The sequence below is a fragment of the Anomaloglossus baeobatrachus genome, chromosome 4 (genome assembly GCF_048569485.1).
Source record: "Anomaloglossus baeobatrachus isolate aAnoBae1 chromosome 4, aAnoBae1.hap1, whole genome shotgun sequence".
Taxonomy (NCBI): Eukaryota; Metazoa; Chordata; class Amphibia; order Anura; family Aromobatidae; genus Anomaloglossus; species Anomaloglossus baeobatrachus.
The window spans coordinates 56,932,837-56,960,757 of record NC_134356.1 but is presented as its reverse complement, the minus strand read 5'-3'; the positions used below and the strand labels follow the sequence as shown (position 1 = coordinate 56,960,757).

Sequence of the window (27,921 nt, the reverse complement as noted above, 5' to 3'; positions counted from 1 at the left end):
CTGACAGCTTTTTACTGTAGCCACATCCAGTGAAATGGCGGGTGAGGTCGAGGTCATGGGTTGCCACTATTAGTGCTACTTCCCTGCCTCCTTCTTTAAATATCTGTGACGCCCTGACCTATCAGGTCGTCACAGGGTATTGTGAAACCTGCCCTTCTGCACAGTATCCACCCTCCTTGGTTACGGATCCCTGTTCTTTGGTGTTGCTAAGATCAGAGCCAGTCAAAACCCTAGGAACACTTTACACCATACCCACCAGACACACCATTGGGGGCCTGAAGGGAATAGGGCCGCCCACTTGGGGGGTTGGTAGTGGAAGTGAAAAAGTGAAAGAAGAAAAGAGAAGTGAAAAGGAGTGGAAGGAGTAGGAGGGAGAGCATGACTCTCTGAGAGTGAGAGGTCACTGGTGAGGAGCAGGGCTCGTAAAGTCTCCTAGGTAGCAGACGTTGGTCTGGGCCTGGTAGGAGCTGGAACCCCGGTCGCAGGGGATCGTGTCAAGGGGCACGGATTGCCGAGGAAGGTAGCCGGTGGCCTTGAGCCATCTCCGGGCAGGGGCCAGAGCACGACGGGGTACGCGGACCCTAGGCCGGGAAGTAGCTTCAAGCGTCCTGTTAAATTACCCGACGGGGGTGAAGTCTTCAAGATTCATCCCTCAACCGCTCCAAAATAGGGATACTAGCGCACTGATGGGATAGGACTTTTCCTAAGGCCTGCGCCACACATCCGTGCCTCCGGTACGTTTTTGGCATTTTTTGCACGTACCGGAGACACGTGCTGATGTTGACATACTATTTTTAATCTAAAAAGCCTCACGTCAGTGTTTGCGCACGGAGCGTGTGTCCGTTCCGTGCGTACGTTTGTGCGTGTCGAAAAAGCGCTGACATGTCCGTTTTCCACCGGCATCACGTCCTCACGGATCCATTAAATCCTATGGGTCCGTGTTTACACGTACGTGATACGGATGGCCTCCGTATGCTATCCGTGTGGTCCGTGTCCGTGTTTTAATTAGAAAGTTTGTTACACTCTGAAATACTTTCAGGTGGCGTAGCTAACATATTTTTTTGCACAAAACTAACTGTGCATTTGCAGAAGGAGTGAGCAAGCAAGAAGTTGTAGTTCTGTGTATTGCAAGATCTATTTTGAGCAAACTTTCGTCTTCGAAATATAATAATGGCACCACGGGTGGACACGGAGAAACTTATAACAGCTGTCGAGACTCACCCACCATTATGGGATACACGTGTAGATGGTTACCATGACCGACTGACAGTTGATCGCCATTGGAATCAAGTAGCTGAGGAAGTGTACCCCAATAATGCATGGTCTAGATGTTCTCCTGCAAAGCGTGCTAAATATGGTAAGTTGTTGTATTTTTTTATAGTTATTTATTTAATATCTATATTTGGATTTGTTCATACTTTCAAACTGTGATTGTTTTGGCATAGTTATGTTGTCTTTTAGTGTAAAATCCTATGAGAAGAATTGGTCTATGTACTACTCAATATATTGAGTTCCTGTACACTTTTTTCATAGTATCACCAAACTTTCATCAGTGTCAAAAATCGAAGTATACTTAAATTTGTAATCTGACTTGGAATTCTTCATGAATTTACTTAATTAACTGATTAAACTGTCATGTTTTTTAAAATTCCCTGTTGTATTAGTCTAAATTTAGTATCACACTTGAAAATGTTGGTTTTTGTTTTTTTTTAACATAAAATTGTTTAAAATGACATGTCAATATCATTACCTACATGTATCAAATAATATTTCGAGTAATTTATAGCCAAATGTCATTGCAAAAACACCAAATTATAATTTAAATATAGATGACAATTACTTAAAATATAATTATTCAGAAATATTATTTGGTTATGTGTGAATGTCTAAACATGTTTTTGAATGATGAATATCTAAATAAATTATATTTCATCCTAAGTATTTGACCAACATAATTGTGTTAAATTGTATATTAAATTTCGCAAACATTATTTAAATTAATGTGTGCAGAATTATGGAGAATGTTGCAAGTGACATATTTGTAAATTTTCCACAGTTGACTTGGTAAAAAGGCGTTGGCGTTCAGCCCGTGATCAGTACCGAAGGGAGTACAACCCTATGCCATCCTCATCCAGCCAAGGCCGCAAACGCAGATATGTCTACTATGAACAAATAAGCTTCCTAGCACCCATCTTAGAAGTTACACAGTAAGTTTTTTTTTTTCTGAAAAAAAAAAAAACCCTGAAGATAATTGGACAAAGATAAATGTTAAGATTGTAATATGTTTTTTCATTTCTTATAGAACGGAGGATAATCTTGACGAATCAGATGATGAACCAACAGCAGGTCCCTCTGCTACAGCCACCTCAGCATCAGAACAAGAACCTGGCAGAGAAGACATTGAAATTCCTGAGACTCAACAAGATGCAGCAACTGAATCACATGAGGGTGGGACAGAGAGTGCACAAACCAACACCCAAGGCTCTTCAACGCAACAAACAACCACACCAGCTACACAAGCAACACAAACAAATGTACTTCCACGTTTTGCACCACAACCTCTACGTGCAAGAAGAATCCGCAGACCTGAGGAAATGAGATCCTTACCGGAAATAATTGACACACGCATTATTCACATAATGAACACTTTAATTCCAGAAACAGATGCCGAGCGTTTTTGTCGCTCTTTATCAACTAGCTTAACCAAAATTCCTTCAGATAGGCAGGAACGTGTAAGAGCTGCTATGCTGACCCTACTGTCAGCTAGTCAGGCAGAACAGGAACCAGTGAGAGTGTATGAGGCCATAGAAAATTGGCGTACCATTATGCAACAACATACAGTCCCAAACACAACAGACAATCAAAATACAATTTCAACACAAACAACAATGGCAACTGTAATAGTCAATAATCCACTATTACAACAATCTGGACAACCTTCAATTGCTTCAAGTACGTTATTCCCAACACCAATTAGACAAGGGTATGTTGCAACCAATACTGGTGCCTTAAGCACAGTACAAAGTGCTACCTCTCAGCAACCCATGAACTATATGAATTTACAACCAACTCAAACTACTAGTTACTTTACTCAACCCACAAATATTGGTGGTTTACCTAATTTGTTTCCAGGTTCAACATACCCACAATCATTCATGATGCCTCATTATCCAATCTCAACTATGTTACCTACACCACACTTACAAACATCAGTCAACTATCCTCAAGGTCAACAACATACACACACACAATACCCAATTACCCATGTAGATCCACAGGTGTACTCAACCACAGGCAATGTGTTGGGACAAACCAGCATGCAACAGACTGTTCCACACACTACTGTAGCTAGTAATAGGAATGTTGTTCAGCAAACAACTGTTTCCATTCCTGAAAATACCATTTCTGAGGCCACACAAAACAACATACTCAGCAACACTCAGGTTACTTCACTAGAAGATCTTGTTGACTTGTGATGCACATTTTTGTTAATCTTAACAATCAAACAACAAATCTGATGAATGTGTCAAAATGTTAAAAAAGAGGGATTTCCAAAAATGTGCTAACTCAAAGTTGAAAAGATTTTAAAAACATGTGTGATTATACTTAGTGACGGATCACATATATGTTTTATGGCCTTTATTTTTGGAAATTTATTAACACATTTTTACCCAACCAATTTGATGGTTAGATTATTTCTAATATTCTGAAAACACAGTTTACAATTTTTTGGTCTATGACAATGTCCAACATGATAGCAACGTTATTGGGCGACATTTTTCAACATTGTAAGCAATGCACACATTTTCTTTACAATTACTCTTGTATGTAAAGTATATTTTGTATGTTATGAAGAATACCATCAAAATTTACATTTAGAAAAATTTAACACAAGATGAACAATATGTACATTTTTAATGTGGATGTGAAAAAATAACATCCTTACTTTATGGATTAATATGCTTATTCTTAATAAAAGATTCTGTTTTTGAAGAAAAGAAACATGTTTATTATTGATATTTATTAATAATATTGCATTTTTTCAATAGACGATTAACATTATTAATGTTGTAAGTTTAAAATAAGTTTCCTAAAACATGATAGTAACACAGAAATGTACATACACATACATACAACATTCAGAAAACCATGTTGCTAACAGAAATGTCAGTTTATGATTAACGCATTTGCCCTTTAATACTAGTTTGATTTAAGCTCTTAGATGTGGAGAAAATTTAACCAAGTTCCTATAATAAAAAAAAATTATATTTTTATCAACACAAAACCATCACAATCTTAACAATCATCACTATTATTAGTATCATCAAAACAATTAAAGTAATCAGTAAATAAATTTCTAATTTGTAAACCAGATGTCACGGAATTATGAGACATAGGTTCACCTGTGGGATTAACAACATGGTTTATCTGAAATTCATCATCCACATAAGTTCCTCCTTCATGTATCCGACAGTAATTGTGAAGCACTATGGTAGCCTTGAGTACAGATGTGACAAAGGTTGGCTGCAACTGAATCGTTGTCTGATAAATGCGCCATTTGTTAGCTAAAATACCAAATGCACACTCCACATAACGTCTTGCTTTAGTTAGCCGATTATTAAAGTACTGTTTCCTGTCATCAATGGATCTCCTTGGATATGGTCGCATAACATGTTTGGATAATGCAAATCCTGCATCTGCTACCATCACATATGGTGCCAACGGTCCTGATGTACCAGGTAGGGCAACTGGAGGGGGGATCAATAATGAATTTTCTTGCAGGCGTTGGGCTAATCTTGATGAACGGAAAATACGGGCATCTGAGGCACTACCATAGGCCCCAATGTCTGCATAAATAAATCGGTATTCTGTGTCAACCAATGCCAAAATAACAACGGAAAAATACTTATGAAAATTGAAATAACGTGACCCAGAGTTTGGTGGCTTTTTTACTCTGAAATGCTTGCCATCCAAAGCTCCTATGCAGTTAGGAAAGTCAACAGAGTCCTTGAAGCCCTTAGAGATTTTCAACCAATCTTCTCTGTTTGGCTGAGGCATCATTTGTTCTTTTAAATGTTGCCATATCATGTCGCATGTGTGACGTACTATAACGGCAATGGTTGATCGCCCCAACAAAAAATCAAAATGTAAAGCACTAAAAGATTGACCAGTCGCCAAGAATCTATGAAAACAAGACAAACAATGATTTACAATTAACACTATGTTTTTTTAAATTAAAACAATCATAAGAAAACACAAACATTGAATCAAAAATGAGATTACATCAATAAAGATCAATTACACATTTCACTGTGAAAAATAACACATTTACACAAATTACAAAAATAACAAATATATTACCTCAGAGTCACCATAAATCTCTCCTCTGGGGAAATGGAAAGCCGCATCCAAGTGTCCTGATGTTGCAAATGAGGTCGTAAAATATTTAGTAAGTAATCAAAACTCTCAACTGACAACCGGCAGTATGAAAAAAACTTATCTGGGAAATTCCGTAACTCAAAAAATAAAGTATGGAAATGACCATGCATAGGCCGCATCATCATTAGTGGATGCACCCACAATCTGGTTCTTCTTACATTATCATAATGCAACATGTGCCGTCTAACGCCAAAACGACGAGATATAATCCAACATAAAAACACTAAGGCCTCCGTGGATAATGGCATTGCCACTATTTTGTCTCAACACATAGGTGCTCCAAGGCATAATACAAGCAGGAAACAGTTTATAGTTAACTTATATTTATGTCCTAATCACATACACCTATGTGTCATTTAATTCCAAGTAATCACCATTATCTCAATGTGTGAAACATGTGAAACACGCACAAAAAACGGACTGCACACGGAACACACACTGACGTATTTCACGCACAGGAAAACGCACACACGTACACACGTATGACACACGATATGCATACGGACACCACAGAGAGGGGAAAAACGGACTGCAAATACGGAACACGGACACAAAAAACGGACTACACCAAACGTACGTTTTTTACACGTGAGTGTGGCAGAGGCCTAAAACACAGTCTATCAAATCCCAAGCGTAAACCCTGAGAGCAAGCTCACTCCGTTAGCCATACGAGTGAGCGGGACCCGATTAGTTCCATACTATAGTGAGAAGGTGCCTACGAAAAGGTCACAGGCTAACAAGCAACACCAAGGGCACAGATCCAAGCGTGCTCCCTCTTGGCTGCAGCGGTGCTCAGAATTCTGGTTTACAAGTTGCCGGTGTCATTATTCCAGGACTGAGTGAGTACACTGAAAAGCCCCTTTTCCTCCACCCAAAGGCACCCCAAACGCCAACAACCAACGAGCCCAGGGGCACAAACCCCCTACCCATGGAGGGGTTAAACATCCTGCTGCTACACCATCGCCACCGGGCTGTCACAACAGCAGCGGTGGTCTCCCACATTACCCCACACCGTGGGTGGCGTCACGAACTTACAATTCAGTCAGTATTCTTGGACTGAGTGAGTAAACAGAAACCCTTTCCCTTCCCAACGGCACCCCCTCACTGCCATCACAGGGCCTGGGGCACAAAACCCCCTACCCACGGAGGGGTTAAACACCTTGCTGCCATACCACTGCCACCGGGCTCCCCAACAGCAGCGGTGGTACTCCACCTTACCACGCACCGTGGGTGACGTCACGAACTTCTAACTCCCCTATACATACTCCCTTTTTCAAACTCGAGTGTCCGCACGAACCCCCGGGTCCAGAGACCCCTCGAGCCACCGCGGTTCCAGACCCGAGCGGCTCGCCCACTGACACGGGGGTGGTACATATCTAAATTACTTTTTCCTTATTTTCTCTTATACTTGTCCTAGATCTATGCAGCTATATACTCCCCATGATGTATCCCTATAAACCTAGAATAATTTTTCACATTCCTGGTAACATAGTAAAATTTTTGTTACATGTAAAAGCCTATCAAAAGACAAGGGAGTAAACCCTCCATCTAGAGGAAAAAAGGTTCAATCTCCAGAGGAGACAAGTCTTCTTTGCCATAAAAATGAATAATCTGTGGAACAGTCTACGTCAGTAGCTGGTGGGAACAGTTAATGGTTTTAAAAAACCAAACACTTAAATGCTTATGTAATTGTATGAAATTCTTGTTTTGAATGATGAGCAAGCAAGGAAGGAAAATGTGCAAGGATATTAGATACCTGAAACCAGGGCTGCCATCAGGACCTTACTGCCATTACTGGTGTATGGGGCCCAGAGAGCAGAAGCAAAGAGAAGACCCAGCCGCTCACAGAGAGCTGCTGTCTATCCTCCTGCTTTGCACTGATCTGTGATCTATGTGTTCAGTGCTGAGCACAAGAGGAAGCTTATCTGGAGCTAAACAAAGACTGCAGGAGCTGTGCAGCTGAAGGACCTCCTGCACTAGGAATTTTAAGACCTGTGCCTGATCACATGACCGGAAAGGTGAATTGGAAGGTCCTGCAACTGCTCAACTGCAGCAGCCTCCATGCAAGTCCCAGTGGCTCTTTTCCTGCTCTGTACCGATTAGGAACTGCAAGATGTGGTAAAATATAGTGTGTGTATAGTGTGTGTAAGTAAGTGTGCTTGTTGCAGAGCTGTGTTTGTGTTGCCAGCAGGGAACAGACCACAGCAGGGAGGCTGCTCGAGACGCTCGGGTCCAGGCGGTTGCTGTGGCTCGAGTGGCAGCTGGACCTGGGCTCATGCAGCAGTCCGTCGCCCACAACTGAATAAGGGGGTGTTTTTTACAGGGGAGAGATTGTCATGACGCCACCCGTGGGTTGCGGTGATTGTTGGTATGGGGTGCCCGGGGCTGATGGAGCGGGGCAGCAGGATGGTATTTCCTCCACAGGTAGGGGATGTGTAGTCCCGGGACCCAGATGTAGGTGGAGTAGAGTGCTGGGACGCAGTCTGAAGGGCTGGACCGGAGGGTACCGGTGTACTCACTGTTTTTGAATAAATCACACAGAGTCCAGATAGTAAACCAACAGCCGTATCGTAGCCTCCGGAGGGGTGTGCTCGGGTCCCGTACACCGGTGAACAGAACAGGGGCCCTTCCTCCTGCACTTTAGTTTGGTGTTTCGTGTGTTGACTAGTCCGCATGAAACGGGAAAAGTCCACTCCCGGTGTCTTTGCTGTGGGAGCTGTCGCCCGCGAGATCTGACCCTTGGGATTTTAGCAGGCACTTGCAGACGCCCTATCCCCCACATTGGGCTTCTGTCTCGCTCTATCTGCGCTGCTAGTGGGACAAGACTTGGAATCTTGTCCCCTGCTGATTAATTGGAAAGGTGCTTGCAGCTGTCCTCGCCCTAGCGTCCAGGTACCCTGACTGTGTACGGCCTGCGGACCGGATTACCGCTGTCGGCACCGGCGGGCTACAACCCTGACCCGGTCCACTTAAGGTCTCCCGAGACCGGATCTCCGTTGCCTGTGGCCCTGCTCTGCCATCTGCCACCCTCAGGTAGTCCAGTAGTCTGGGAGCTACAACCCCCGACTACCACTTCACTCTTCTCACTTCCACTGTCAGCACTAGACTCACTATCTTGTCTCCGTGTTCCCTCGCCTTGACACCTCAGAACCCCTAGGTGGGCATCACCATCTGCCTGGTCCCGCCCACTGGTGTGTCCCTATTGTCCTTGGGGGGGTGACTAGGCGTTTGTGGTTGGGGTATGTACCTGTGTGTGGTTGTGTTGGAAGGCCAAGGAGGAGAGAATCCTGTATCTGGAAGATGGATGCAGTATTCTGTGACAATCTGATTTTGTCAGGGCGTCTCATTTGTTTATATGTGCATGTGGTGTGCATGTAGCAGAGCTGTGTGTCTATATGTGCATATAGTGTGTATGTAGTAGACTGTGTGTCTGTATGTGCAAGTAGTGTGCCTGTAGTAAAGCTGTGTGTCTGTATGTGCCTGTGGCAGAGCTGTTGTTTGTTTATATGTGCAGGAAGTGTGCTTGTTTCAGAGCTGTATGTGTCTCTATGTGCATTTAGTGTGTTTGACGCCCTGGCCTATCAGGTCATCACAGGGTATTGTGCAATCTGCCCTTCTGTGCAATATCCACCTCCTCCTTGGTTACGGGTCCCTAACCAAATGGTGTTGCCAAAGACCAGCTAATCAAAATCCTAGGAACAGTCTGCACCACACCCACCAGACACACCAGTGGACGGCCGGAGTGGAATAGGGTCGCCCACTTGGGGGGTTGGTTAAGGGGAGGTCAGGAGTGTCAGGAGGGGTTCAGTTGAAGTTGGAGGTGAAAGTGAGAGGAGGTCAGGAGCTGGGCTCCTTAAAGTACTAGGTAGCAGACGCTGGTCTGGGCCTGGTAGGAGCTGGACCCCCGGTCGCAGGGGATCGTAACAAGGGGCACGGCATTGTCGTGGAGGACAGCCGGCGGCCTTGTACCATCACCGGGCTGGGACCAGGGCACAATGGGGTATGTGGACCCTAGGTCAGGGAGTAGCTTCAGGCAACCTGACAATTTACCCGACGAGAACGGAGCCTTCAAGATCCACTCTCCACCCACTTCAAAATCGGGGTACTAGCGCAACAAGGGGGATAGGACTTTCCACACATACGGTCCAGAAGATCTCAAGCATGAACCCTGAGAGCAAGCTCCCCCAGTTAGCCATGCTGAGGAGCGGGACCCGACTAGTTTCAGGCTAGAGAGACCAACCAGAGAGAAACAAGGTGCCAAGGGAAAGGTAACAGATCAACAGGCAACACCAATGGCAATGGGACCCTGACGTGCTCCCCCTCAGTGGCAGCGGTGGTCCAGAACTTTGGTTTACTACAGTTGTCCTTGTCAGCTTTATTGAACTGAGTGAGTACGCAAGTGACCCATAGCTCCCCAATGGCATCTCCCTGTCATCACTGAGTCCCGGGGCATTCTCCCTACCCATGGAGGGGTTAAACACCTGGCTGCCCACTCCATCGCCACCGGGTACTCCCAGCCACAGCGGTGGTACTCCACCTTACCACACACCATGGGAGGCGTCACGAACTGTACCCCCTGTAAATACCCCCCTTCATTCGAGTGGCTGCGAGACCCCCGAGTCCGTACGCCCCTTGAGCCACCGCGGATCCAGATCCGAGCAGCCCGGCTGCTGACGTGGGGGTGGCAATGTGCATGTAGCAGAGCTGTATGTGTCTATATGTGCATGTAGCAGAGCTATGTATGTCTACGGGCATGCAGCAGAGTGGTGTATGTCTATGGGCTTGTAGTAGAGCCATGTATGCCTGTCGGCTTGTAGCAGAGCAGTGTATGTCTATGGGTATGTAGCAGAGCCATGTATGTCTATGGGCATGTAGCAGAGCCATGTATGTCTATGGGCATGAATCAGAGCCATGTATGTCCATGGGCATGTAGCAGACTTTTGTATGTTTATTGGCCTGTAGCAGAGCCTCATATGCCTATTGGCATGTAGCATAGCCTTGTATGTCTATGGGCATGTAGCATAGCCGTGTATGTCCATGGGCATGTAGCAGAGCCTCGTATACCTAACAGCATGTAGCAGAGCCTTGTATGTCTATTGGCATGTAGCAGAGCATTGTATGTCTATGGGCATGTAGCACAGCTGTGTGGGCAAAAACACACTAACAACAGACTTACCCTGTATCCTTTGTAATATATATAGTATATATATATATACAGTTAGGTCCAGAAATATTTGGACAGGGACACAATTTTCGCGAGTTGGGCTCTGCATGCCACCACATTGGATTTGAAATGAAACCTCTACAACAGAATTCAAGTGCAGATTGTAACGTTTAATTTGAAGGTTTGAACAAAAATATCTGATAGAAATTGTAGGAATTGTACACATTTCTTTACAAACACTCCACATTTTAGGAGGTCAAAAGTAATTGGACAAATAAACCAAACCCAAAAAAAAAAATGTTATTTTCAATATTTTGTTGCGAATCCTTTGGAGGCAATCACTGCCTTAAGTCTGGAACCCATGGACATCACCAAACGCTGGGTTTCCTCCTTCTTAATGCTTTGCCAGGCCTTTACAGCCGCAGCCTTCAGGTCTTGCTTGTTTGTGGGTCTTTCCGTCTTAAGTCTGGATTTGAGCAAGTGAAATGCATGCTCAATTGGGTTAAGATCTGGTGATTGACTTGGCCATTGCAGAATGTTCCACTTTTGTGCACTCATGAACTCCTGGGTAGCTTTGGCTGTATGCTTGGGGTCATTGTCCATCTGTACTATGAAGCGCCATCCAATCAACTTTGCGGCATTTGGCTGAATCTGGACTGAAAGTATATCCCGGTACACTTCAGAATTCATCCGGCTACTCTTGTCTGCTGTTATGTCATCAATAAACACAAGTGACCCAGTGCCATTGAAAGCCATGTATGCCCATGCCATCACGTTGCCTCCACCATGTTTTACAGAGGATGTGGTGTGCCTTGGATCATGTGCCGTTCCCTTTCTTCTCCAAACTTTTTTCTTCCCATCATTCTGGTACAGGTTGATCTTTGTCTCATCTGTCCATAGAATACTTTTCCAGAACTGAGCTGGCTTCATGAGGTGTTTTTCAGCAAATTTAACTCTGGCCTGTCTATTTTTGGAATTGATGAATGGTTTGCATCTAGATGTGAACCCTTTGTATTTACTTTCATGGAGTCTTCTCTTTACTGTTGACTTAGAGACAGATACACCTACTTCACTGAGAGTGTTCTGGACTTCAGTTGATGTTGTGAACGGGTTCTTCTTCACCAAAGAAAGTATGCGGCGATCATCCACCACTGTTGTCATCCGTGGACGCCCAGGCCTTTTTGAGTTCCCAAGCTCACCAGTCAATTCCTTTTTTCTCAGAATGTACCCGACTGTTGATTTTGCTACTCCAAGCATGTCTGCTATCTCTCTGATGGATTTTTTCTTTTTTTTCAGCCTCAGGATGTTCTGCTTCACCTCAATTGAGAGTTCCTTAGACCGCATGTTGTCTGGTCACACCAACAGCTTCCAAATGCAAAACCACACACCTGTAATCAACCCCAGACCTTTTAACTACTTTATTGATTACAGGTTAACAAGGGAGACGCCTTCAGAGTTAATTGCAGCCCTTAGAGTCCCTTGTCCAATTACTTTTGGTCCCTTGAAAAAGAGGAGGCTATGCATTACAGAGCTATGATTCCTAAACCCTTTCTCCGATTTGGATGTGAAAACTCTCACATTGCAGCTGGGAGTGTGCACTTTCAGCCCATATTATATATATAATTGTATTTCTGAACATGTTTTTGTAAACAGCTAAAATAACAAAACTTGTGTCACTGTCCAAATATTTCTGGACCTAACTGTATATATATATATATATATATATATATATATATATATATATTTATATATATATATATATATATATATATATATATAGAGAGAGAGAGAGAGAGAGAGAGAGAGAGAGAGAGAGTCATATGAAAAAGTTTGGGCACCCCTATTAATGTTAACCTTTTTTTTTTATAACAATTTTATGTTTTTGCAACAGCTATTTCAGTTTCATATATCTAATAACTGATGGACTCAGTAATATTTCTGGATTGAAATGAGGTTTATTGTACTAACAGAAAATGTGCAATCCGCATTTAAACAAAATTTGACCGGGGCAAAAGTATGGGCACCTCAACATAAAGGTGACATTAATATTTTGAAGATCCTCCTTTTGCAAAAATAACAGCCTCTAGTCGCTTCCTGTAGCTTTTAATGAGTTCCTGGATCCTGGATGAAGGTATATTTGACCATTCCTATTTACAAAACAATTCCAGTTCAGTTAAGTTTGATGGTCGCCGAGCATGGACAGCACGCTTCAAATCATCCCACAGATGTTCAATGATATTCAGGTCTGGGGACTGGGATGGCCACTCCAGAACATTGTAATTGTTCCTCTGCATGAATGCCTGAGTAGATTTGGAGCGGTGTTTTGGATCATTGTCTTGCTGAAATATCCAACCCCTGCGTAACTTCAACTTCGTCACTGATTCTTGCACATTATTGTCAATCTGCTGATACTGAGTTGAATCCATGCGACCCTCAACTTTAACAAGATTCCCGGTGCCGGCATTGGCCACACACCCCTAAAGCATGATGGAACCTCCACCAAATTTTACTGTGGGTAGCAAGTGCTTTTCTTGGAATGCCGTGTTTTTTTGCCTCCATGCATGATGCCTTTTTGTATGACCAAACAACTCAATCTTTGTTTCATCAGTCCACAGGACCTTCTTCCAAAATGTAACTGGCTTGTCTAAATGTGCTTTTGCATACCTCAGGCGACTCTGTTTGTGGCGTGCTTGCAGAAACGGCTTCTTTCGCATCACTCTCCCATACAGCTTCTCCTTGTGCAAAGTGCGCTGTATTGTTGACAGATGCACATTGACACCATCTGCAGCAAGATGATTCTGCAGGTCTTTGGAGGTGGTCTGTGGATTGTCCTTGACTGTTCTCACCATTTTTGTTCTCTGCCTTTCTGATATTTTTCTTAGCCTGCCACTTCTGGGCTTAACAAGAACTGTACCTGTGTTCTTCCATTTCCTTACTATGTTCCTCACAGTGGAAACTGACAGTTTAAATCTCTGAGACAGCTTTTTGTATCCTTCCCCTGAACAACTATGTTGAATAATCTTTGTTTTAAGATCATTTGAGAGTTGTTTTGAGGAGCCCATGATGTCACTCTTCATAGGAGATTCAAATAGGAGAACAACTTGCAAGTGGCCACCTTAAATACCTTTTCTCATGATTGGATACATATGCCTATGAAGTTCAAAGCTCAATGAGGTTACAAAACCAATTTAGTGCTTTAGTAAGTCAGTAAAAAGTAGTTAGGAGTGTTCAAATCAAGAAATTGATAAGGGTGCCCATACTTTTGCACTGGTCAAATTTTGTTTAAATGCGGATTGCACATTTTCTGTTAGTACAATAAACCTCATTTCAATCCAGAAATATTACTCAGTCCATCAGTTATTAGATATATGAAACTGAAATAGCTGTTGCAAAAACCCAAATTGTTCTAAAGAAAAAAGGTTAACATTAATAGGGGTGCCCAAACTTTTTCATATGACTGTGTGTATATATATATATATATATTTTTTTTTTTTTTCTTTTTCTGGGGCTCGTCATTTTGACAGCCTAAAAAACGGTGCAAGCAGCTTTTTTCAGGCTGTCAGAATGATGACTGCGCAGCATAGCAGAGCCGAGCAGTGGTTAACGTGTTCTTGGCAAGGACGGTTTTCAGAATTTAAGTTTTTCCAAGAAAGGCGGTTGGACTGTGGAAGGTTTGAGGGGTGAAGGTGGAGCTGGGATGGAGCCTGGGAGGCGTCTCATTCGAAAATTCTGCGAGTATGGGGCCCTGAATTTCCAGGTTTCCGTCCTGCCTGAAACATAATCATGTAGGACACTCTTACCAAACACCATTGTTTAAGTCCATTCATGCTCGGTTAATTCTTTGTATTTAGGCAGTATTCATTACTTATTTTTTCTTGCGGGCCCTGGATGAAGTATCTGATTTATGGCCTGTGGCTCACCTTCAGAATCAGCTTTTGGGCATTGTCCAAATTTTCACTTCACACCTAATTGCACAGAGAACTCACTGACCTAAAATGTGGCTCCGTCTTAACCTTTTTTCATCCCCACAGTGGCACTGATAAGAGGCCGACAGTTTTTCTACCAGTTGTAGATGTCAGTTTGATGAAACTTCAAAAAAGTCAAGGAAGCAGAAATAACAGAATCTGACAGATCAGGAGCTCTGGATACTGATGTGGTTAGGGCCAAACACAATATTGAGTTTTTGCAAGAATTCTGGGGTAAAACTACTTGAAATGTTGACATTTTTTTGCGTATCTCGAATTTGAACCAAAAGTTACTGACTTTTGGTGTTTTCGCGCCAGTCCCAGCCAACTCTATACACTTTTAGAAAATCAGGTAGAGCGTGGACGTGACCAAGGGCATCGAACAAATGTATTTATTTAGGTTCGTCCAGTCTTCTGCTAAGTCTGCAATCACAATGTGTGACTGTAGACTTCTGAATTTGTCAGCCTGTTGTCAAGATTTACCGGTATTGACAGTGAAAGCAGACAGTCAGGTGACCGCAAGTATGTGATTGGCAAATGTGCGGCCACATTCCAACAAGAGGAGCATGCAAATGATTTGAGAGAAGTTGAGCACGTCTAGTAGGCATGTGACTGAATATACTGTATATAAATCACACACTTGTGTTCATGTGACAACCTTCTCACACCGGCAAAACCAATCCACTCACCGTCAGGAATCTGAATTTTGCAGTCACATAAAGACTTTTAACAGAAAACTGTAAAACCATTTTAAGACTGCTGCACAAAACGCCAGTCTGAATGAATCAGAGCCTTTGTGTAAAAAAATAACATCTGTCCATAATTTTAATACCCAATGCTTGGCTCTAAACTGAACAGGGAAACAATGTCAGAAAAATAACTCTTCATTTGTACCAATTTTTAGGGTCAACCAGTCACAGGCAACTTTGAAATCAATAGGTGCAATGTCAAGATTTTGCATGTGGATCTTTGGAGGAATACATAGGGTGAGGTGGTGTTACTCAATAGTACCCCTTAAAGATGTAATCCCAGCCAGATCAGCCACTGGCGGGGACTGCAGTGTTCGGATTGCCAGCTGCATTTTCCTGGCTGCAGGCCTTTTAAATCCACACTTGCACTGAGCGTTCAGTGCTGAACGCTGTGTGCAGGGACATTAAAGTTCATCTGTGGGTGGAGCTAAAACGTGATGTATGGCGCACCCATCCTACAGATGAAGAACGAGGAGCCGCAGCGCTGCTAGAATCCCGCCAGTGCTAAGCTGTATGACCCCCATCCCCAGTGATGTATACCACCCAGAGCTGTATGTCCCCCAAACCCAGTGCTGTATACCCCCAGAGCTGAATGTCCCCCCACCCCAGTGCTGTATGTCCCCCAACCCCAGTGCTGTATACCCGCACAGATGTTTGTCCCCCCACCCCAGTGCTGTATACCCCCAGATCTGTATGTCCCTCCACCCCGATACTGTATACCCCCACAGCTGTTTTTCCCCCCACCCCAGTGCTATATACCCCCAGATCTGTATGTCCCTCCACCCCAATACTGTATACCCCCAGAGCTGTTTGTCCCCCACCCCAGTGCTGTATACCCCAGGGCTGTATGTTCCTCCTAGAGTTGTATGTTCTCCCAACCCAGAGCTGAAGGTGCCCCTCTGGAGTGGTATGCCCCCCCATTGCTGTTTGCCCCCCTCCCTAGTAATGTGTACACCTCCTGGTAATGAGTATGTCCTCATCCTCTAGGGTGTTGTCTAAACAGCAGTGTCAGTGTGCTCTCTGTGCGGCCATGTCTGTTAGTGATGGCCACCAATCAGCCTGGTACAGCCACATGCCAGAGAGGAGCTGAACGGGAGACAAGCCGGGAGGTGAGTGAGGCTGCTGCCGGCTTCTCCATATTAAAACGCATCTCTAATGTGTCCGTGTGTGCATGTATGATGTGTATGTCAGTGTGTATGCCTGTGTATAGATTTATATCTATTTAAATGTGTTTTTGTGAATTTGTCTTTAAATATGTATATGTTTGTATGCCTGTATGTGTACATATCTGTGTAGGTGTATGGTGATGGGGCCCACTGAGACTCTTTCACCTGGGGCCACAAAAACCTGGAACCAGCCCTGCTCCATGTAAAAGGAGTTAAAATTACCGTTTACTAGCGCAGCTCAATTGTTTTACATCCCTCACACTATGTCTTTTCCTCTGTGGAGAGAATGGCCTAGAATGACATCCTAGACTTCATGTGGCCTTTCGGGCCGCAGATTGTGCTCCCTACTTTAGAGCTTCCCTTCACCATACCAGTTTTACCAAACCACTATCACATTTCTCCAATCATATGTACCACAGCCGGTTTAGACTTTTCAGACTCGAATTATGTCCTGCTTATTAATAGTAGACTAGGCCTCAAGCCCAATCATCCAACAGTTCAACTACATCTCCAGGAGGCACCATACAATATTCCCCTATGCAAGCTCTCTCCCATTAATGCCAAACCTCTCCATATATCTGTACCTCCAAGCTCCTGCCAGCAGCTGCCATGTGACAGCTTAGTGGCGCAGCACATTGGCATCATTATAGTAACCCTGTATTCCAAAGTTTTATAGAAAGCCTTTATCACGCTAGGTACGGGGAAGTACTATGCAGTTGGCGAAAAGTAAGGGAAGGGGACCCATGTGTCTAGGGAAACCTACAGGTGGCCCCTGAGGTCCTTCACCACCCTAGATAGATACCACGCCTATGCATTGAGCCAGATACCTGACCCTAGGTATCCCTAGTGCTGGACCCTAAATAGGGAACGGGTGGGATGAGCTGTTCGTCAACCCCAGTAAATGCTAAGGACACAAGGGTGACATATGGGGCAAAAACCATGAACATGACACAGGTAGGAGTTCAGCCATCATACTACAGATGAGAGCAAGCCACCTGCTTGCAACCAGAGCTAGAATGAACTGAATTATATCACCAGCACCAGTCGAGAGGAGAAGGCAGTATGTAGCACCAAGGGATACTGATGATCAGCAGCTTGGGTGTAAGGCGAGCTCCTGCTGGGTCCTAAAGGGGAAGAAATAAAACCATTGCAGGAAAGCTATCTATTACATTGAATACTGACAGCAGGAACAATAGAAAGTCAGGGAGCATTTTGTGCAGCCAGACACTGTGACCTTCTATAGCCAGAAACCACAAGACTGTCTGACACATGTGACACACCCGTGACAGCCTTCCCAGAAGACTAGCTGCTTTGAATAGGTGCCTCAAAAGCTTGGGACCCTGGCAGGTCTTCTTCAGGTGTGTTCCCCATACAGTGTAGCGTTTTCTGTGTTAGCACAAGATCAGGAGGCTGGGTAATTTCTTCATTTTAATAGCAAATCCAGTCCCTTTCTCTATCATAGACAATGTCTAGCTGGAGAAGGAGCTTGGGTCATCTCTGAACGTTGCCATAAAGTCTCTCAGATTGAAATAGAGACAAAAAATTCAACACTTATTGTCTTTATGTTGATGTATTTTAATGTTGTCATTTTTTCAATATTTACTCCATATTTTTAGATTTTAGCTTTTTTTGTACAATGAAATAAGGGTAAAATCCCAGAGTTGGAAAAATAGCTGATGGCATTTGTATGGATCTAGCTAAAATAAAACCTATAATGAGAAAAATGCCCTTCTAGTTCTTATTCATAGTCTAATTTTGAGTGTTTTTTTGTAAGATGTTGGCGAGGGCATGGACACTTTATAAACAGCACAGTGGAAGAGGTACAGTTTGTTCAATGGACCCACGCTGTGACAATTTTCTTTTTCCCTCCACCAGACAAATGAAATCCGTACTTCACCTTTCAGCCGCGCGGGTGTCCAATTTAATGCAAATAAAGCCTCACAAAAGGTGCCAAAACTTTCATGTGTCTCCATGCCATATTTGGATACTATGAAATAGGATGTGGTCCTATAGATTTCCCAGCAAAGCACACTTCAGCTCGATGTAAAAAGCTCTAGGGGCTGCTCCGGAGCAGCGTGGGGTCCCCCATTAAGCCTCTCCATGCTGGATGTCATTACACTGCAGTGGGTGGGAAAAAGCTGTCAGGAACATCCATTCGAGCTGGGGGGAGTAGAAGGGGGGGGGTATATCAAACTCAGTTTTCCGCCTATTGCTTCTTCAGCCTCGCGCTTTTTCCACTGGGAGTTTAACCCTTGCAATCACAAAATGCTCAACACAGCATCGTCTGAGCCAATTATCAGAACGCCCACGTTCGAGTGACCTCTCCGGTAGAGGAGATGTTAAATGCAACAGGATTCCTGGTGCTTTAAAATTGCGTACGGAAAGGAAACGGAAAAAACATTAGTGGATCTCGGTGGAAAACATATAGAGAAAAATATATACACAGTCAACCGAGTTAGTCTGGGTAGCTCTAAAAAAAAAAATTGGCGTTCGGCACGGAAAAGAAGTGGTTAAATGACAAATCTCGTCTTTGCTCTATCCGTAATGAAATGAACAGCGCTCTGCAATATGTTGCTGTTTTGCAATTCATGCAACATCTATATGTAGCCAAAGCGTTCCATAAATTAGCAACCAGCAGGCGGCATAAAACGGCGGGTGCAATAATGCTCCTATATAATCCTTATTATATCCCCCTATCTCAGTGCTAAGCACTGCAATAATATAGTGTGTGATACCTGGACACCACATTCCGGCATGGTACCAGTCTATAGAAGTAGGACCCGCTCATCGGTTATGGTATAATTATTCCAATCAGGCTCCACATCAGATGTCGGATCTCCATCTGATTCAATATGCTAAGCTGCGAGGAGAATTAATCTAATATGGATCAGGATAAGCTGAATTTCCCTTGGCCGTGGCTGCGATTGCCGACACCATATCAGTAAACACTATCACTCTCTGCGTCCATCGCGTGGCATGACTTTTTTGACTCAATGCCAAATGGAAGGTGGTAGATGCTCTTGGTTTTCGTAAACCGCTCCTATTCCCAGTGCACTGTAGCAGCCATATGTCACTAAGAATTTCCTAAACGGACCTGTGGAAGATGACCCCAGAGACTATGACCAGATAGCAGTCACCGCTAGTAATTTATTACTAGATTGATTTTGTTAAATGGCTTACATTAAAGGTTTACAGCCACCTTCGAGACCATACATCACATGCCAAGGCTAACTAAAGGTTACACCTTAGATGAAGCATCCAAAACCTAAAGCAGATATTAATCTGCTCTTAAGGAATGTACTCAAATAAGGGTAAAACTAAATAAGACGAAAACTCTGTAAATATCTCACATTTGGACACCTTGATTATAGTCCTTGGGAATTAAGGGTAATACCAAATAAGACAAGAACTCTGTAGATATCTCACATTTGGACACCTTGATTATAGTCCTTCGGAATTAAGGGTAATACCAAATAAGACAAGAACTCTGTAAATATCTCACATTTGGACACCTTGAGGACTATAAGAACCTGTTTGTTCTACAAGTTTAACTTTTAATCTTCTGAGTTGCCAACCTACAGTGACCCGTTGCTAGAGATATCATCAGCCATGGGGATCTCTCCTACGAGGAGTAAATATTTCTTGGTCCAAGACCAGAACATTTCTCAACAAGCTTTTAAGGATCATAATCCTTACAGGAACAAATCTCTTGAGTTCTTTCCTTTGCTCTCAACCTCTATGACTACCTTTAGATGTCATTCCTTACATTAACCTAAGATCTAGATATCCCTGAAAGAGTGGTGTGAGATGACCACCGCTAAAAAACCTCACACCTGACAGAGTAACCTAAAAGTATTTCCATAACTGGTCATCTCTTGCCACCCATCGAGGGATGTCTCAAACCAAGGAGAAGAAATAAAGAAAGGCATATTTGTATGTCTAGAGCCGAGGAAGAAAGGTAAGGGGGGACACATCTGTATTTCTAGAGCTGAAGAGGAAATCTGGGGAAGTACACAACTATTTTCTCAAGCTAAAGACAGGTAACGAAGGACACATCTGAATGTCTAGAGTTGAGGAGGAAACGTAAGGAAAGACACATCTGTATATCTCAAGTCAAGAAGTAAAGGTAAGGAACGACACATCTGTATGTCTACTGCCCAGGAGGAAAGGTAAGGAAGGACACATCTGTATTTATACTGCCCAGGAAGAAAGGTAAGGTAAGAACACATCTGCATATCTTAAGTCAAAGAGGAAAGCTAAGGAAGGACACATCTGTATGTCTCAAGTCAAGAAGGAAACATAAGGAATGGCAAATCTGCATGTTTTGAACCCAAGAGGAAAGGTAAGGAAGGACACATCTGTATGTTTCAAACCCAATATGAAAGGTAAGGAAAGACACATCTGCATGTCTTAAATCAAGAAGGAAAGGTAAGGAAGGGCACATCTGCATATTTCAAGTCAAAGAGAATAGGTATGGGAGGACCCCTCTGTATGTCTCAAGTCAAGAAGGAAAGATAAAGAAGGACACATCTGTATGTTTTGAACTGAAGAGGAAAGGTAAGGAAGGACACATCTGTATGTTTCATACCTAGGATGAAAGGTAAGGAAGGACACTTCTGTAAAAGTCTTCGAGTCATGGACAACAATATAAGAATAGAAGACTTACTTTCCCAGTTCCTCAAACAGTTGGTACTCCTCACTGAAGCGTGTGCAGGTGATGGTAGCCATGCTCTAATCACACCGCAGGGACCTTAAGATATTCAGTAGTCAGATGGAGATGTCACAGGTGGATGACGGCCAAGTACAATCTTCAGGTTGGCTGACAAGGGTTTATCTCCTTTTCGGTTGCTTGGAAGTGTTGCGATGTGACTATACTCCCCCTCTTGTCACTGAGTAAGTCTTTCACCCTCTTCTTCGCCTTCTTGGTTTACGTCTTCCTACACCGAAATCACTTTGGCCGATGTTCCGCCGGTATGCAAGGGATACAGGTTTCCGAAAAATTTGGTATCTACCCCTGGAATGATCCTTTTTCTTTCCCTCACGGTCACCTTTCAGTGTAAGGAGCCTGATACAGTGTACACTTGTATCCTGACCACGCTCCTGCTTTATGTGCTGCTTGCTTGGCACTGTAGCTCACGCTTGTTCTGCTGGGTCCCTGCTGCTATCTTGAAGGTGAAGAAGGCAGGGGCTCTGACTGACAAGCCTGCAGATAAGCATGAAGCCGATCTGTCCTCCCAACCTTACCAGCCGTCGTCAGCATCCACATCTCCATAGCAACCACCCTCTGAAACGCCCTAACTCTGTTGCCAAGGAAACTGCTTCCCAAACATCTGCCCCCCTCCCTAGCCTCTTCTTCCTCCTTCATTCCACAACGCTCATGACTTTTTAAAAAAAAATCCTGATTATTGGAGATCGGTCAATAAGTGAGATGACGGGGGTGTGACAATGACACCTCAGAACTATCTGCACGGACAGTGACCCTGTTCTCCGTACTGGCTGATAGATCGCTATGGTAACGACAGCTTCAGAGTTGGTCCCCAGGAAGACAGGATGTTGTTACCATGGAGACCCTGATTGATACCTTACAATAGACAGGTACCAAATTGTTTCCAAGCAGCATTTTTTCACTGCTAAGTTAATTGCCCAAAAGCAGATACATTTCTGCCCCATTATGGTAAAGAAATGAAACATTCCTGCGTCTTTCCCACGCGCCGTCACACTTTACATCCATATCTATAGGAATGTGCGGTGACACGGCTGTAATTAATGTAGCATCCATAGGAATGGTATAGGCAGTGATTTTACGCAGGATTCATCATACGTACTGCAAATAAAGAAATAGAAAATAATATATTGTGGCATTTGCTTTATTACAAATCCTAAATCAATGTTATTTAATTACACATATGTAGATAATAGCTAAATATATCTTATTGAAGAGCTAGACAAAACGGCGCCATTCCTGTGCACAGGCTGTGCCTGGTATTGCAGCTTAGACCAATTCGCTTGAATCAGGATGGGCTCCGACACCAACCAGGATCCAAAGGGGTGATGTCTCTAAAAAAAACATTTTTTTCTATTAGTACATAATCTTTAAATATTTAGTAATTTTAAAGGCTATGAACACCTTTGACATAGGTTATTTTTTATACATATGTTAGTGGTTACCTTTAGTTAGTAAGATTAGTTTTATTTGTTTAATTTTTATAAAATTTGCAGTATGATATAATTTTTTTTCATGTGGGAGTTTCTCTACCAGAAATATAGTCTGGATTTAAGGTCTGCTTCTATAAAGGGTGGTGCTGTCTGATAACATTTGCAGTCTGATCCATGTTAAATTTTTCTTGTGGGAGTTTCTCTCTCAGAAATATAGGCTGGATTTAAAGTCTGCTTCTATACAGGGTGATGCTGTCTGCTAAAATTTATAATCTGATACAAGTTAGACTTTTTTTTCTTGTGGGAGTTTCTCTCCCAGAAATATAGTCTGGATTTAATGTTGATTTCAATACAGGGTGGCGCTGTCTGATAACATTTGCGGTCTGATACAAGTTAATTTTTTCTTGGGAGACTTTCTCTCCCAGAGATATAGGCTTGATTTAAAGTCTGCTTCTATACAGGGTGGTGCTGTCTGCTAAAATTTACAGTCTGATCCAAGTTAGCTGTTTCTTTTTGCTGTGAGAGTTTCTATGCCAGAAATATAGGCTGGATTTAAGCTCCTCATATTCCATGTGGTGCTGTGTGATAAAATTTGCAGTCTGATCCAATTTAGACTTTTTTCTTGTGGGAGTTTCTCTCGCAGAAATATAGGCTGAATATAAGGTCTACTTCTATACAATGTGGTGCTGTCTGATAAAATTTGCAGTCTTATCCAAGTTAATAAAAAATTCTTGCAGGAGTTTCTCTCTGAGAAATACAGGCTGGATTTAAGATCTGCTTGTATACAGGGTGCTGCTGTCCTCAGCAAAGCTTCTATCCAGAACTCATTTCCTCTTCATTTGCTTTCTTCTTTTTATTTAGTCCGTTTCCACCTCCCTCCCTGAGATTCGTTCTCCCCTCTCCATACTGAGGGAAACTGTATAAAACATGTTGTTAGAACTAATACTGAGAGAAGGGGAGAAGAAAGGGAGTCAGAACTGAACAGCAGTTCTGATGGATTTGTAACATTTCTGAAAAAGCACTCAGAAATATAAAGGACTTATAAACAATTTGCAGCAGCAAAATAGTAGACTTTTATTTAATGAAGACCATTAAGAAAGATGCTTAACTTTGTATTTAGGAAGCAAATAATTATTGAATTCCTATTTTTCTGTGTCATCTGTCTGCAATTTGGAAGATTTAAGTATTTTACACTGGTTCATGAATAGAATTCAAGTATTGCAGTAAACACTGACACATAGGATCTCTTCATAACTAACTAACCGGACATTCAGCACTCACAGACCACCTCCTTATCTCACCCCCTATCTGTCAGTATCCCTCACGGGATTGTCACAGCTAATGGATGCGGCAATACTGGGTGGCTACATGCTGCTATTTTTAGGCTGAGGGGCCCAGTAAGCATGGGTCACCCCAGCCTGAGAATACAAGCCCCCAGCTGTTTTACTTTATTTTGGCTACGTATCAAAATATGAGGGGGGACTGCACACCGATTTTTTTAAATTATTTGTTTAAATAATAATTTAAAAAAAGCCACATGCATTTCCTCCTATTTTGATACACAGCCAAGATTAGCGCATGACTGGGGGCTGTAGCCTGTAAGCCATGGGCTTTATCTGTGCTTGTATCAATAGATGGGGAACCCTACGCCAATTTTAGTTATTTTTTATTTTATACCACGATATAAATGCGCAGACAGGGTCTGTGATTCCAACCAATCACAGATGCTGTCTGGGGGAGGCATCTGAATGCAGCCAATCAGAGACGCCGGTGGATGGGGAAATCAGTGAATATGGATGAGGGATAATCAGTGGCCCTGGAAATACAGCCACAGGAGCAGTTATAGCTGCAGGGAGACTCGCTACGTATGTCATGCTTTAACTCTTTTGCTTCCTTTTTTTACAGTGATTTCCCTGGCCAATCAGAGCCATGCCAATACTTGACGTGGCTGTGATGGGGCCGGGAGTGGGTTTTCTGCAAACAAACACTTATCAAACATTGACGAATTTTGAGCAAAGTACTACAATACTTTGATCTGCCCTTCTCAGGGTAGATCAAAGTGTGCCTGCGCAGGACCTCAGTGCCAGCCTGTGTGGATGACATAGGACGCATCATACACACCGGCTTCAGAAGAAGGAGGACAAAGATGGCCGAAAGAGGAGGCGCCGGACCCGGAGAACGGAGACACCCATATGACCAGTCTTCACCGTACCAACCTTTTAGGTGAGTATTATAAAGTGATTTTTACGTTCTACACAGCGGCCTGGGCTCTTATATACAGCATGTTAGAATCCTGTATATAAGAGCCCACTGGTGGCCGCAGCTTATAGTCACCAAATCTGGTGACAGGTTCCCTTTAAAGCCAAAAGATAAATCTTCATAATCCAGAAACGTAACCCCTTCACCACCTCGCGATTTTCTGGTTTTGCTCTCTTGTTTATTCCTCCCGTCTTCTAAGAGCCATAACGTTTTTAGTTTTCGTCAATATAGCCGTATGAGGGCTTGTACTTTGCAGAATGAGTTGTACTTTTGAATGACACAATACATTTTACCATATAGCCCATGGAAAATGGGGAAAAGAAAATTCCAAATGCTGTGAAATAGCAAAAAAAAGTTAAATTCTACAAAAGTTTTTTGATTTGGGGTCTGAAGGTTTATTTTTGTGCTCTGAGCTGACGTTTTTATTGATACAATTTTTGGGTAGATGTGATGTTTTGATCGCCTCTTGATACATTTTATTACAACTTTGCTACAGGGCAAAAAAGGTAATTTTGGAGTTTTTAATTTTTTTTTTCATTACGCTCTTTCCCAGTCGGATTAATTTATTTAATACTTTAATAAATCGGGATTTCTGAAATCAGCGATACCAAATATTTGTTTTGTTTTTTTCATAACCCCTTCACCCCCGAGCATGGTTTTCACCTTTATGACCAGACCATTTTTTTCAATTCTCACCAATGTCACTTTGACAGGTTCTAACTCTGGAACGCTTCGACAGATCCCGGTGAATCAGACTGTTTTTTTGTGACGTATTGTATTTTATGATAGTGGTAAATTTAAGACAATATTTTTTTGCGTTTATTTGTGCAAATATTGGAAATTTGTCAAAAATTGCACAATATTCAAACTTTGAGTTTTATGCCCTTAAACTAGAGAGTTATATCACAGAAAATACTTGCTAAATAATATTTCCCACATGTCTACTTTAGATTAGTGCAATTTTTGAAACATTTTTTTGTTAGGAAGTTACAAGGGTTCAAAGTTTATCGGTAACTTCTAATTTTTCCAACATAATTTACATAGAATCATAGAATGGTAGAGTTGGAAGGGACCTCAAGGGCCATCAGGTCCAACCCGATGTGAGTGCAGGTTTTCCTAAATCATCACAGCTATATAATTATCCAGTTTCTGCTTGAAGATTTCCATTGATGGAGAACTCACCACCTCCCGTGGTGGCCTGTTCCACTCCCTGACTGCTCTCACTGTCAGAAAGTTTTTGCTAATGTCTAATCTGAATCTCCTTCCTTTAAGTTTCATCCCATTGTTTCTTGTGCTAATGAGAACAGGGTAGTTCCCTCTGCACTGTGACTACCTTTCAGATATTTGTAGACCGCTATTAAGTCTCCTCTCAGCCTTCTCTTTTTCAAGCTAAACATCCCTAGTTCTTTTGCCGTTCTTCATATGACATGGTTTGCAGACCTTCAACCATCTTGGATGCTCTTCTCTGGACTTGCTCCAATATATCAATGTCTTTCTTGAATTGGGGCGCCCAGAACTATACACAGTATTCTAGGTGGGGTCTGACCAGGACAGAGTATAGGGGAATAATTACCTCTCTTGATCTAGATTCATTGCTTGTCTTGATACAGCCCAGAATTTTGTTGGCCTTGTTAGCTTTTTACAAAAGCAGTTTTCACATTTGAAGTGACTTTAAGAGGCCTAGGCAACAGAAAATATCTAAAAGTGACACATTTTAAAAACTGCACCCCTCACACTGCTCAAAACCACATCCAAGATGTTTATTAACCCTTTAGGTACTTCACAGGAGCTAAAACAATGTGTAACAAAAAATGTAAGTCTTATAATCTTCTGCTGGTCTCTGGTTCACACCCTGCTGCTGAATTCTGATCCCTGTGTTTTGACCTCTGCCTGTTCACTGACGACTCTCTTGCCTGCCGTGTTTTGTACTTTGCTCCCACCTCTGGTTTGACCTCTGCCTGGTTTCCTGACTTCGCTCTTGCTTGCCATTTTTGTCCCTTTTTTTTACCTCCTGGTTTGGACTCTGCCTGGCGACCACTGTTCTCTGGACTCAGCCTTCCATAGGCAGTAATCTCTTAAACCCTGTAGTATTTCCAGATCTCTGTACAGGGGTTAAAGGGTTTTGGGGTTCTCGGGATTCTACTGAGGGGGCGGCTAATCTCTAGTCTGTGTGTGACAGCCATCCTGAGTCTGTGGTTCCAGGCAGACGTCACATTGGGCTTATATTATAGTCATACTCCAAAAAGGCCAAAAAATCCTACTCGGTCTTATTTTCTGGGTAGGTCTTATTTTCGGGGCAACACAATATTACAAAGTTTCTTATTACTGCTTGTTCTGTGAATTTCTTAAAAAAAAATATGTACCATAAGACAATATCAGCACGGATTATTTTTTTTTGCGCCAACAGGATGTGGATAAGAGCTTTACAAATTTTAGCAATGTGCAACTATAGTGTAAATATTCCACCCACAAAGGCTAGCACAAAATCCATGTAACGTATGAACACACCCTAAAGGAGAACTCACAAGATAATACATTGTATGCACCAGAATGATAAATCAAGGCATGGACAACCAACAAAGCAAGAAGACAATGGACAAAAAGCGATTTTACGACTCCACCAGTATCACACTTTACATTTCTATCCACCGCAGTCATTTTGTAGTCAATCTCAATAAAAACCTGTCGCCTTGTTACAAGTGTTTCATTTTCGCATCGTCTCACTCCGGCACCTTTGGCTTATACAAGCCTTGCTCGTACTTTTGTTCTCTAAATACAATTTGGCGGCTCGGGGGACATGCGGAGTCTCGGTTCAGGGTAAAAGAGCGGATTTTATCCGGCAGGACGAGAGCACGATGGAAAATTGACAAATGACTATTAATTTGTCACATTTATCTCTGTACCGTGGAAAGGGTAAAGCTGCAGATTAAAAGGCAAATTTGGACTCGGGATAAGTCTTTGTAAAGTCCGCGTGCCTTGTAATTCTATCACATTTCCGTAGGACAGATGCAATAAATGGGAAT

General features: G+C 42.7%; 2 protein-coding genes across 4 annotated transcripts in view; one reads left to right on the top strand and one right to left on the bottom strand.

Annotated features, from left to right (window-relative positions):
- CAMK2A (calcium/calmodulin dependent protein kinase II alpha) overlaps positions 1 to 21,740 on the bottom strand; it is a 342,928-nt gene extending 321,188 nt beyond the window's left edge. For 2 of the 3 annotated variants that reach the window (XM_075344361.1, XM_075344363.1), the window contains exon 1: positions 21,150 to 21,740. In XM_075344361.1, coding sequence (XP_075200476.1) covers positions 21,150 to 21,211 — 62 coding nt within the window. In that variant the 5' untranslated portion in view covers positions 21,212 to 21,740. The remainder of the gene's footprint in view (positions 1 to 21,149) is intronic. The other variant, XM_075344362.1, reaches the window with a different exon arrangement.
- LOC142300904 (uncharacterized) lies at positions 35 to 18,802 on the top strand. The gene is made up of 4 exons (XM_075341914.1): positions 35 to 41; positions 2,057 to 2,207; positions 2,303 to 3,294; positions 18,705 to 18,802. The coding sequence occupies exons 1-4, from the start codon at positions 35 to 37 to the stop codon at positions 18,800 to 18,802; spliced, it is 1,248 nt and encodes a 415-aa protein (XP_075198029.1).
- Positions 21,741 to 27,921: the final 6,181 nt, after the last annotated feature.

Excerpts from the sequence above, each read along its gene's own strand:
- LOC142300904 (XM_075341914.1), top strand. Across the intron at positions 2,208-2,302 it reads CCCATCTTAGAAGTTACACA|AACGGAGGATAATCTTGACG; the intron begins GTAAGTTTTTTT and ends CATTTCTTATAG. Across the intron at positions 3,295-18,704 it reads ACAGGTGTACTCAACCACAG|CCTCGCGCTTTTTCCACTGG; the intron begins GCAATGTGTTGG and ends TTGCTTCTTCAG.